General features: G+C 33.7%; 1 protein-coding gene and 1 non-coding gene across 2 annotated transcripts; both read right to left on the bottom strand.

The window, feature by feature from the left end:
* Nucleotides 1-328: 328 nt before the first annotated feature.
* TRNAR-UCU (transfer RNA arginine (anticodon UCU)) lies at nucleotides 329-401 on the bottom strand. Its single transcript has one exon. It is a non-coding gene; the product is annotated as a tRNA-Arg (tRNA).
* A 1,596-nt stretch (nucleotides 402-1,997) lies between these two features.
* Nucleotides 1,998-11,469, bottom strand: LOC126722937 (pyruvate kinase 1, cytosolic-like). Its single transcript, XM_050426099.1, has 16 exons — nucleotides 11,242-11,469; nucleotides 10,171-10,267; nucleotides 9,640-9,737; nucleotides 9,296-9,451; nucleotides 8,095-8,172; nucleotides 7,640-7,771; nucleotides 7,055-7,135; nucleotides 6,731-6,802; nucleotides 6,398-6,487; nucleotides 6,056-6,200; nucleotides 5,732-5,820; nucleotides 4,791-4,886; nucleotides 4,590-4,657; nucleotides 4,378-4,477; nucleotides 3,880-3,939; nucleotides 1,998-2,664 (listed from the first exon to the last, which is right to left on the bottom strand). Exons 1-16 carry the CDS (start codon nucleotides 11,308-11,310, stop codon nucleotides 2,512-2,514), a joined length of 1,584 nt encoding a protein of 527 aa, XP_050282056.1. The 5' UTR covers nucleotides 11,311-11,469; the 3' UTR covers nucleotides 1,998-2,511.
* Between the last annotated feature and the right edge of the window lie 1,122 nt (nucleotides 11,470-12,591).

Here is a 12,591-nt window from a genome sequence, read left to right as displayed (position 1 = left end):
GTAACATCATCGATCATTAGCCTTTTGGAACTTCCCCTCTTACTCCAACACACTTAAACACTTGCATGAGTGATCCTATTAACTGGGTGTCATTTTAAAGGCCAATAACCATAGTGATTTGTGATAACTGACTAGAGGGATGTGTGACAGGGAAAATCAGTAGTGAAAGAAATGAGGTATCTCTTGTCGATGCCAGAACCAATTGGTTTTTTCATCGAAATCTTAGACCGTTCTTACTCAATCACATTGATTACTAATTAAATTGAGGCTGCTCAGAGACTTGAAAATATATGTAAGCCCAAAAAATAAATTTAAAAAATTCCAAAAGCACGCCCAGTGGGACTCGAACCCACAATCGCCTGATTAGAAGTCAGACGCCTTATCCATTAGGCCATGGGCGCTTCTCTTGAGATGCATTGTTTAATAATTATATTTTAATGAAAGAAGTTATGGTGGATTCTGATTTAACTTTTCCTAGTTTTTTCCTTTTTAGCTGAAAACGGAATAGAAAATCAATTTATGAATAAGGCAACATGTTGCCTAATTTATCAAACCAACCACTTGGATGAATTAAAGTTCGATGAACAAACAAAAGTAATGCATACTATTCCTGGTTATAATTTAAGTTCACCATCAACATTACTTTTTTTACCCAACAGTAATAGTTTGCTACTTAAAATTTCTTGTGATAATATTATGAAGGTGTTGTGAATTTACCATTTCTCAAACAATAATTTGGTTTTTCCTTTAAATTAAAAATAGTGTTCGGGTATGTTATTGAGAAAGCATGGCCATTTTAATTTAAAATTTTCATATTTTGCCTAATTTTTGGAAATTAGAATGGACTAAAAAGATAACACTTGTTCTCCGACAAATAGTTGAGAGCAGCAATTTGAATCTTGTAAATTTGCATATTTTGGCTTCCCAGAATCCTAGTTCAATGTCAGTGATATCATTCTCTCTAGTATCTACCAAAAACAAAAACAAAAAAATCAAAATTCCCTATTTCTTACTAAAGAGCAAGTACTTCTATGTTGGGGTATTCACCAAACTGCACCAAAACTGCCCACAATATGGCATAATCGCACCACTCCGCATCGCATGGAGCATTGCAATTTGTGGTTTTATAATAAGAAAACTGCACAAACCGCACTCTCTCTATATATTAATATATTTATTTTTTAAATATTAAATATATTATTAATAGTTTAATAGCCTTAGTTTTTAAAACAAAAACAAAAATTTTAATAGTCCTAGCAAGTGTTGATTAGGAAAGCCAGTATAAAATAAAGAAAAACTAGCTCAATAATTTAAAACTTAGCCCAAAATAAAGGGAAAAATCAATTTTGGGTTGGGTAGAAAAAACCCAAAATTTGAAAAATATACAAACTTCAAACCGTATCTTATACATGCACTGCATATGTGACCGCAAAAATGAGATGATGAGATGCAGTTCAGTTATAATTTTAGCTAAACTCTAAACCACACTACACCGCACATGTGATCACAAAATTGAAGTGTGGTGCAGTTATGGTTTTAGCTAAATCGCACCGCAAAATGCAGTACCAAAAATAGTCCAAAACCGCACTGCACCACAAACACACCCATGCATCAGAAATTCCCATGATCCCATCACTAGCTTCTGAACTCACATTTATGCAAAGCCATTTTGGGTTGCACATGCTTGAGGAGTAGCTCACGTTTAATTCTTGAGTACTGCTTTATATATGTAAGATAAATAAGTACCACTTCAGTTTGGTATCATCACAATTTGGCCCGCAAACTTTTAATCCCTACATTTACCCCACCTAAAGTTTGAATAAAAATTAAATTATTAAGATCCTGTCCAAATTAGCAAATTTTGCATTTTTGTTGAGAAATAATTCACCCCTCATGAGTTGGCCTCTTCAGTTGCTACAAATTCATGTTCTATTGTTCTATGATGATGTTATTAATCTTTGAACATCTTGATACTCTAGACACAATAAAACACTCCATGAAAAACTATGTTGGTGTATTAAGAGGTCTCCAAACTGAAGCACAATATCACTGACTTAGGTCAACCAGTCATTCATGCTTAAACAATAATCCTCAGAACAATTTTTATGCAATCAAAACTGTATATGATGGCAACTCCAACTATATAGGCCCTAGCATTGGTAACCATGGAGTAAAATCTGCATGTAAAAAGAGATGAATTCCCAGCACTCAACAGATGGGTGCTACTATGGTCTTATACAGACTGGTCGCCCCCTACAACTTTTACATAGCAACCCAAAATAAAAGAGTTGAATTCACAACAGCTTCCTTCAAGAACATGTAGATATGTGTACTACACAGAAAAGATAAGGTTTGATGACTTCAACTAAGTTGAGCAAAAGAGTAAGAACTGCCGTCTGTCTTAGTGTAAAACCTCTTGCACATATCTTTTGCTTATTTTTTAAACACGAAATGGCAAGCAGTAGAGAACTCCAAATAAAAATATACTCGGAAAAAAATGCCAGAGCAGTTCTAATCTTCAAGCTCAATGATCTTCACAACAGACGCATCACCAACTTTCTGGAAGACAACTACACGATCATGAGGCTTTATGACACCAGACGCCTTGCCATGATCCAAAGCAACTTTTAGAACCGATTCGTTTGCTGCATTTGTTGACTCAGCCTGCAAAAACCGAGCATTGTTTTCTTTCATCTAATGGGGTAGTAAAGCAAAACTTAGGAAAGGAAAATATCAGTCGATGATAGACAAATCATCATAATTGATATTCTATGATATTATCAGAAGAAATGAATATGCCGCATTATGTAGTACTTAGTACATGCATCCTTAGCTACACAAATATTTCTAGACATTTCTACCAATCACTTCTATACCATACCTAATATCTCTATATCTCGACAAAGTTTCGGCAAAAGGCCTGAGAAACCAAACTAAAGTCCACAATTCAGTTGTTCTGAACTCAGTAGGCTTGGACAGGGTCAACAGGATTGGATCAAGAATGGTAATATTAACTTCTGGGCCAAGAGCCCTTGTAACTCAATTGGCACCTCCTGGTTTTTTTAATGGAGATGTCTAAGGTTCAAATCCCCCTTCCCCCAAAACTTCTAGATGGTGTGGAGTCTTGTTGGTTGACACCCCAAATTTGCATCATAGGCACAATTTGAAGATTCTACATTTTTTACTTCTATTCCTAAACAACACTTACAATTTGCATTTTTTCACCAACATGTCTAGCCAAACTAACCCTCATTGATTTACTCGTGTGAAATAGCATATCTACAATTGATGACTAGGGAATAAAAATAATAGGATTCTAGTAATTATGTGAAACTTTTTCTATTTTTTTGATAAGTAAGAAAGTAATTATGTGAAACTTAACCTTAGGGGTACGTTTGAGATTGGTGGAGAGGAGAGGGTAAGGGGTGGCTAGAAAATTCATCCAAGCAAAGGTTAAGGTCAAAGCCAAAACTGTCATTATACCTAAGATTGTAATTAACAATACCAGTCATTAAGATTGAGAATAACTTATATCAATTTTTCTTTTGGCTGAAATCTTATATCATTAAAGTCAAAAGAAAAAAATAAAATAAAATAAAAATTGTGGACAATAGCAAGATACTAAATTCAATGAATTTTAGTTCAGTAAAACATACTATCTTGTTGTAAAATGAGAAATCTATTAGAGTGGGTGCATTAGCTCAATGAAATTCCATTTGTATGACTTCTATCTTCTACACTTTTAAGAGAGAGGGGGGGGGGGGGGGGGGGTGAGGGACAAGATAATTAAGTTATACAATTTAGAGAGAGAGATGATAATACACCTCCAATTTTGTATTTGAGTAAAAAGTATCTCAATCAACAAAATGTAATTCTTACCGGATGACGAGGATCTGCAAGCATGGGAAAAAGGCCTCTAACAATTAGTGATTGCCTTGCCTGCCAGAAAATCATCAAAAGAAAAAGGTATCAATAATAAGCATCAGTTGCAGTCATATGATGCAATGCCTAACGCAAGAACTACTTTGGAAAAAAATGAAATAAGATAATGTTTGCTTCTTTAGTGGCTGCTGCTGCTTCAGATCTGGAATTGAGCTCCTAACTTTATAGGGCTTGGAGGCAAGGGTGGCAACGTTTGACATGACTCGCAAACATGACACGATTTTTTGCAGGTTAGTTTTAAGTGTTAATAAATTTGTGTCAAAGTGGGCCACTTTAACCCCACTTTTACCAGGTCCGGTTCCTTGGTTTAGGGTAGAACTACTTCCCAACAAGTCAAGAACAATAAAATGCTTAATCTAGTGTCTGCCAGAGAGAGAAAGATAAAGTTGCCGCAACAGAAGCCTTAAAATAAATAAATAAATAAAAATTATGTACCTCAAAAGCACCAGTAAAAGTCCAGCAGAGTTGATTTGTTTGAAGCCGAGGGATGACAACAGACAAGACAGGCATTGTTGGCCTGTATTTTGCAATTAACCTGAATAAAAAGAGAACAAAACTAATTTTTATGAAAACTCAATGTCCCAAGATACCCATGTGCATAACCACAAATGAAAAGGTAAAAAAATATAAAAAGAAAGGGGGAAGACCTTGCAGCTCTTCCAGATGAAGTGAAGCAAATAATTACAGAGGCCTTCACCTTGATGGCTGCACGAACCTACACAAGGGAAAAAGAAAATGTTTTAGCAGGGACTGAATATCTTTCATTTATCAAATAAAAACTTCTTCTTCGTCAGCAATCTATATGATGGTAACAATAGAATAAATTAACACAGGAACGTCACAAGTACCGCAGAGGAAGCAATAGATTCCAAGTGGGTCATTGGCTCTCCAACATATTTGACAGTATTCTTGTAGTATAGGTCGTGATTGAAAACCTTCTCTGCCTGCAGTCAGAATTTTAGTTAATAACCTTTAATCTAAAATGTACACATTGAGGAGACACAAAGTTCAGGGCCATTATTTTCTCTGTTGAATAAACTTTTGATGATCCAGACCATGGCATATGTGCCATAATAACAACAAAGATTATTTCATTCTCTTCAAATTTTGAAATTTGTATCACTGTCAAACAAGACCTGTGCAAATGATCAGCAGCCAAGGTCAGCATGTGACAGAAGTAACCCCAAAGATTGATAAAGATAGAGAGAAGAAAATAATACTTAATTCATTTGAGTAAAAAATTTATAAAACGGAGAACAAGAAAGTCCTGCAAACTTTTGAGAAGAATATATGTATAATTAATAGGAAGTCCCTACCGAGATGAGACTACCAATAAAATGTTTATTCCAACAAAAGACAGTACAATTAAGCTGGAGACAAAAAAATTTTACTGATGAGGAATGATAAGTCTAATCATTTTTAGATAAAAAGACTGGATTTAAAGTCTTCTGCATCAAGGTTTAGAACAAAAGGCTAGGGTAGTCACCACTTAGAAAACCCATTTAAGGCATTTTACCAGTTGGGCTTAAGAGTACGAATGTCCACTTGCATGCTGAGGCCCTATTTTTAATTTTTATGAGTGCATGCTGAGGCACTATTTGAAACAAAAACAAAATCTTATGAAGACTGCTCCAGTGTTATGCCTCATAAGGAGCTTTAGATGGAAATAAGATAACAGTGAAGCTAATTTGGATACAGACCCCAATTTTTTCAGAATTAAAATTCCCCTAGTGCCTGTACAAGGTGGGGGTTGAGAGAAAAACTACAAAAGAAAAATAGCAACATTTACCTCTGCAGAAATCTTTCCAACAATAGAAATGGTCTCTACTGGGTACAATCCCCGCAGGGTCTCTGCACCTAGAAGAATCGCATCACTCCCTGAAAAACAAAGAGCCCAAAAAATATAAGATTCCAGACTGGTCACGCCTATATTATTATTTGAAGATGTCAGCAATTCTCAAGAAAAGACAATATCAATGAGTGCTAAAACAATAGCAGAGGTATATTCTCTCACATTAAAAGATAGAAAAGACATCCAGAAAACACTGATACAATGGCCATCCACCAAAAGAAATAAGTAGAACATTTTCAATGACAGAACTCTGAAATTTACCATCCAATACTGCATTGGCAACATCTGTTGCTTCAGCACGAGTAGGTCTCAGGTTGTCAGTCATACTGTCCACAACACGAGTAACCACTGCTGGCTTTCCAGCCATGTTGCACTTGTAAACAGCAGCCTTTTGAAATAGAAACACCTGAAAATTTCAGAGGAATTACCAGCATGTCATTACAGGTCCCCGATGGTGCACAAACATAAACCAACCTAACAGTTAAAACACAAGTGGTAATCCAACATCCAGAGTGTAAGATCAAGCCTGTAACCTCATCCTGAATCCAAGGCCCATTGACTAGCAACATCAAATTGATAACATGTTCAGATTTGAAAACTGACCTTCTCTGGTGGGAGATCTATCCCCAAGTTCCCACGCGAGATAATGATACCATCTGCTTCTTTTAGGATCTCATCAAAATGAGTCAACCCCTGCAAGAATACATGAGAAAGAAGAAAATGCATATTCAAATTAAATTCAAGCACAATAAATTTGAAAGGGAAAGATTGTTGACTGTTTATGTATGACTCCTATTCTTACTGTCATTCCTTACAATCACTTCAACAATTAGACACAGATGATTATACCCACAACAAGTGGGGCTAAGCATACCATTTGTGTCTTAGTGCTAAATATGGTGGTTAGGAGATGGTTAAAAGAAAATAACACCTCACCTCTACGTTTTCAATCTTTGCAAAAATTTGAGTTTGATGGAGGCCACCTAATTTAGAAATAAATTCCCGGGCCTGCACAATGGCAAGAACAATCACAGCTGAATGTAAGAATTAATTAAAAGAAAAAAACTTATTGCAGTAAAGGATAAATTTAAGCCAGCCCGTCATTAAGTTAAGAGCCAATAAAAAAGAGCAAGGATAAAGACGGAAGCTAATATAAGAGAACAAGAACGAATAAGATGGGGAGAGTGGGAGTGGTTTAATAATATAATTGACTTAAGAAAAATGAACTAGACAAGAATTCCCAGCAGGAATAGTTCTTACATGGCGAATATCTTCTGCATGCCGTGTAATTGACAACGAGAGGAAGTCTATATTGTTTCTAGCACCCCATGTCCTTATAACCTGGTTTCAATCAACAAAATGCATGAAAGAAGTTAATAAGAACAAATCAATCTTTTAGAGGGGAAACTGCACCAATCTTTTTCATATAGTTGGCCCCAAAACCAATTTTGCATAATCAAGACATACATAATCTTTATAATGTGAAAGACAATCATAATATATCAATGGATTATCAGAAGTATTCATTAATCATATCATTTTAAGTAATGTCAATAAAGCAGGGCCCAATGACACTATTAATGGAATTATGAGGAACATAAGCCTAATAAATATGACTATAAAACCTTTTGGTGGATATCAGAAGGGATGACAATTGAGCAATGTCACCAAAAGTTAATATTTTTCAAAAAAAAGAAACACCATAGTAAAGGTTCCCGTTGGAAAATTTTAGGATAAAAAGACAGCCATTCCTTTGCAAACATTAATGAGTGATAAGAAATTTATTAACACCTTTCATGGCTAATTTTGTGTGCTCATAGTATCTGGTGCAAACAGAGAACTTACCTCCTTATCTTTATCAGTGAGTGTAGGTAGATCAATATGAATTTGGGAGACATGCAAAGTGTACAGCGACCCAGACAAGGTAGCAGAATTCTTTATCAAGCAAACCACATCATCACCATTCACCTCAGAGACCTGCATAGTGAAATTGGAATTTGTGAAATTCTTGAATTACAGACAACCATATAAAATCCAATTTTTCAAGTTTCTTGAATTTATACAGCCTTTTATTTTTCTAAGTACAGATCCTCGGCATTGCTTGTAAGAATAAGCATACTTGAGATGGGCAGCCTAGTAGCAACCTAGTTACTTCTGTCTCATTCTTAAAAACGTGATCATGACAGATAATGTCTGACTAGGCAAATAGGTGATTCGACATGCCTAATTTCATAAGTTACATATCATGTCCAATCAGCATGTACCTGATAATTAAATTCATTTTTTCACCGTTGCCTTACCTCCAGCCATACTGAAGTAGTTTCATTCCCTGTAAAGAGGTATTGACCAATAAATATAGTGTCTCCCTTCTTCACTGCCTGCAAAGAATAAATTAACTTCAAATACGGAAATAGTGCCACCAAACATGTAGCTGCAATGAATCAAATGTAATATAATAAATATACAAATAACTAGAATATAATTCTACAATTCTCCTTATGTTCATCATAGATGTAGGAGAGGGAGCCAGAAAAAACAATAGGTGGAAAAAGAAAACTCTTCGAAAGAAGATACAATTTCATGAGGAATTCCAGCTTACTATCTCAAAAAAAAAAAAAAAAAAAAAAAAAAAAAAGACATGGCAGAGCAGAAAATCCTTCTTAGCAGTGTACTAACTTTGTAGACAAGTGCAAACATCTGATTTAGCGCAAAATCCCTAAAGAAAGGCATAAGCAGCAAGGATTAAACACAAAAACTTTCCTTCAGTTTAAAGATTTTGAATTTAATGTTTTTGGTCTTCACTATTTTTATTTCCAATTTCTAAAAATAACAGTACGCAGAAATCTTCACTGAGTGATATTACTCCTCAATTTAATCTAAAGCCAATTTGAGATTCCAAAAAATGAGTGATTCCTTTTTTATACATGATAGTGAAGACCTACAGCAAGAACGAGCCTCCTGGTCAGAAATAATACTCAATCACATTCAAGTTAAAAAAAAAAAACACCAGTGCATACATAAGTTGCAATTACTTATAGAACATTAAAAAAGTTGCAGTAAATCAGGGTAAAATTGTGCAGAAGTCCATAATAAAGAAGAACATGCACTCCCACCATATGAAAAAATTCCATTAGACAAATTGATTATAGTAACTTTTTCACTTTGTATAGTGACAATCTGAACAAATACCTAATGATTAGTATGGTCTAGAGACTGTCAAGGAAACCAAAAGTCAGTCAACTGAATATATGTAGCCATTTTTTTGGTAAAGCATTGGATAGATGTAAAATTGTTACTTCATATTCTGTTTAAAACAAATAGAAAGATGCAGCAGAATTATGCCAATAATACGATGGTTTTCAGCCAGGCAAAACAGCTTGTAGCACTTGGACCTAAACATATATCTTACAGAAATGGCCTAACCCTTGTCAGAATGTCAATTTTATATTAAGCCAAAAATTAATATAGATTATAAAGAAAACAAAACAATAAAATGCTTACCTTTGATAACCCACTAAAGTTTATGGGTAAGAGATTTGAAGTAGCTTCTTTTTCTTGATCAGGTGTCAGGATGACCAATGTATCAGCTTCAAGGGATATGGGGTGCTCAGTTTTGTTGACAACTTGCAGTTCTGGACCCCCAGTATCTAGCATTACCTGAATTAGAAGGGGAAAAAAAAATTTAAGTTCACATTATCCACCTTTGCAAGGCATAGAATTCAAAGAGTAAATTGGGGTAGCAAGTCATTTCAGGGGGGAATCGCATTATTAGCCAAAATTGACCACAAACAGTTAATATGAACATAAACTATGAAAAGTATTGAACACAAGAATGTCGGGCTTACTGCACAGAGCTTCTTGGTATTCTTGACAGCTGTTCTTAAGTTTTCCAGTGTCTCTTGGTGAAATTGAGTATCACCCAATGAGAAATCGAACCTTGCCACTAACATATACCCAAAAAAATAAATATGAACATAAGTACATTAAATTTAACCCCAAAAATAAGTCCATATCTGACAGTAGAACTTAGTAAGGGGAAACCCACTGTACAAGAAAAGTAAAAAAAGAAGGTACATGTTAACTTGATGACTTGTTTTAGTCTGTGTGAAAAACATACAGATGCAAAAGAAAGTATAGTTTTTAGTATGTATTTCTCAATATTTGTGACCAAGTAAATACAAACCTTCAATCAACTGAGCAAGAGAACTTAGTGAGTTCCGTTAAACAAGTTATTCCATATCTCTCAAAACCCACAAAAACAATGACATAAAGACTCATATAACGTATAATATGCTCTCTCAAGTCTCAACTATCAACCATGGATAAAGCAAAATAGAAGAGATAAGGAATTATAAATGCAACAGGTCCAGAAATACCAGACATTCCCGCCTTCAAACAGCCAGAAATGATCTCAACAGATCGTGATTTTGGACCAAGCGTTCCAACAATCTTCGTCATTGCAGGAAAGAAACTCTGCAGAGAACATCTCATTAAAAACATGAATGACAAAACATAAACTTGTGTCAATCCTAAACAAAGATTCCACAGATAATCAATACAGGAACACCACAATTTTTCCTATCCCAATTTTTTTTTCCCAGTTTCATTACCAGGTAAATTAAGTAAACAATAGAACAACAACCAAACCTTAATCCAAAAGTTTTATCCTCAACATGCTAGTCTGCGTCAGTCAAATTTATTATTTTCTGCCATTCTGTTCTGTCCAAACTCAGACTCTCAATTACTTCCTTAATTAACATGTCTTTTTTTACTAATTCTACTAATATTATTTTTGCTCTTCCTCTACTTTTTTCCCTCCCCTCAACTTGAATCAACTCACTCTTTTTCATTGGTGCATTAATCGCTCTCTTCTGATCAATGATCAAACCATCTAAAGCGACTCTCCTCATTTTTCTGTCAATAAGTACCACCCCTATCTATAAGAGCAAGATCTTATTTCAAATCATATCTTTGTGTAATTCCACTTATCCGTCTCATGAATAAAGTAAACACATTCACCAGCATCCTAATATCCTAAAAATACAAACAAATTCACAAGAATCCTAATATTTTAGGCTTTTTGGTACAAGTAGTCATTTATCATAAGCAAATGCTAGTATTAATCACTTCTGAGAGGTGAAATTATGTTGTTTAAAGATCTCCCATATATCAATCACATTTCAATTTACTTTTTTTATTATAATATTTTCTCAAACATTTTCCCAGCAACCAAACGGGTTGATAACAAGCAGAAAAGGACAAGGTGGAGGACCAAAGAAGATTAAAAAAAAAAAAAAAAAAAAAAAAAAAAAAAAACTATGTTTTTGTTTGCTCGAGTAACAAACAAACAAAGAAAACTAAACTCTAAAAATAAAAATAACCCTTTTCCTTGATTTTTGGTTTGAATTAGTAACAGTGTCACAGAGAGTGGAAAGTGAAATACTTACAGGCTTTGATGGCTCGAGAATTGAGGCCATTCTTATGGGCTCCTCAAGGAGCAAGTGATTGGAATGCATTTTCTGATGATCAAGAGAGAGAACACAGAGACTGATCTGAACGAAAACGACACAGTGGGAAGATGAGGAATGTGAATGATGAAAAACTCTATGATCCAAAGTCGCGTCAGTTTTGAGTTTCTTTGTTGTTTAGCTATTCTCTATTATTATAATTATAGTTTTCTTGTTTGGTTTTATAGATAGCGAGAGCGGTATGGTGGTGGCACACAGTAGAGGTCAATAGTCATGTGGACCCAAAGACAACGTGGTCGTGAAGTAAAAAGTCAAAAAAAGGAAGAAAGAAATCAGTGTGGAAAGCAAGAGAGACACGAAAACTATGGGTGGTAAAACAGAGGATTCACTGTTAAACAAAAGGAATATGCTTTGGTTCCAAAACCAAACGTTAAAAAAAATTTAAACCCTGTCCGGTGGGGAAAAATTTTAGGATCGCTCGTTTTCTACTGTAATAATCTATAAATATAATAATAATAAGTAAAGTAAAGAAAATTCAATTAAATTTTAAATTAAAATTCAATTAGAATCTAATTTTCCGTCACGTGTTTGATTTAATTTAAATTTTAGAATTTTGTGTCAAGTGAGTTAATTTAGTGTAAAAATTAAATTTCAAATAGAGTTTAATTTTATGCCATGTGTCTCATTTAATCTAAATTTTTAAATTTTTGTACTAAATTAGTTAATTTAGTGTAGAAAACAAGAAGTCCAATATAATAAACCATAAAAAACATAATCATATAAGTAAAAAAAATTCAAATTTATAAGTCATCAATATATATATATATATATATATATTAATAGGTGAAACTTAGAGAAATTTGAATTAGAATTTGAAATTATAATCCAATTTTGCACATGTCTAAATATATGTGAAGACTACACCATAATTATCCACTTAAGCATGTGCCATGTGTCTACTTAAGTTTTTTAATCTTTGTGTCAAGTGAGTTAATGAGTGCAAAATACTAAGAATCTAATATTAATGAACTATAAATTTTTTCTAAAAAAAGAATTAGATATACTCAATAAAAATCACCACATGTTTCTCAAAAAATAAATAAAATAAAAATCACCACACATTCTATCTTATTAAAAATTAGAAAAAACAAATGATCATAAGTAATACTAAATCTAGGTAAGAATTTTAATATGTGACTAATTATATTTACTTTAAAAAAAATAATATGACTAATTATCTATATTTTACGATAAAAATTTTGTTTAATTTTAAATGTATCTACATGTATGCATAAATGCATGTGTTACATGTTTTTTTTAAAAATAATA

The sequence above is a fragment of the Quercus robur genome, chromosome 4 (assembly GCF_932294415.1).
Source record: "Quercus robur chromosome 4, dhQueRobu3.1, whole genome shotgun sequence".
Taxonomy (NCBI): domain Eukaryota; kingdom Viridiplantae; phylum Streptophyta; class Magnoliopsida; order Fagales; family Fagaceae; genus Quercus; species Quercus robur.
Note: the sequence above shows the minus strand (reverse complement) of the source record. Positions and strands in the feature narration are given on the sequence as shown.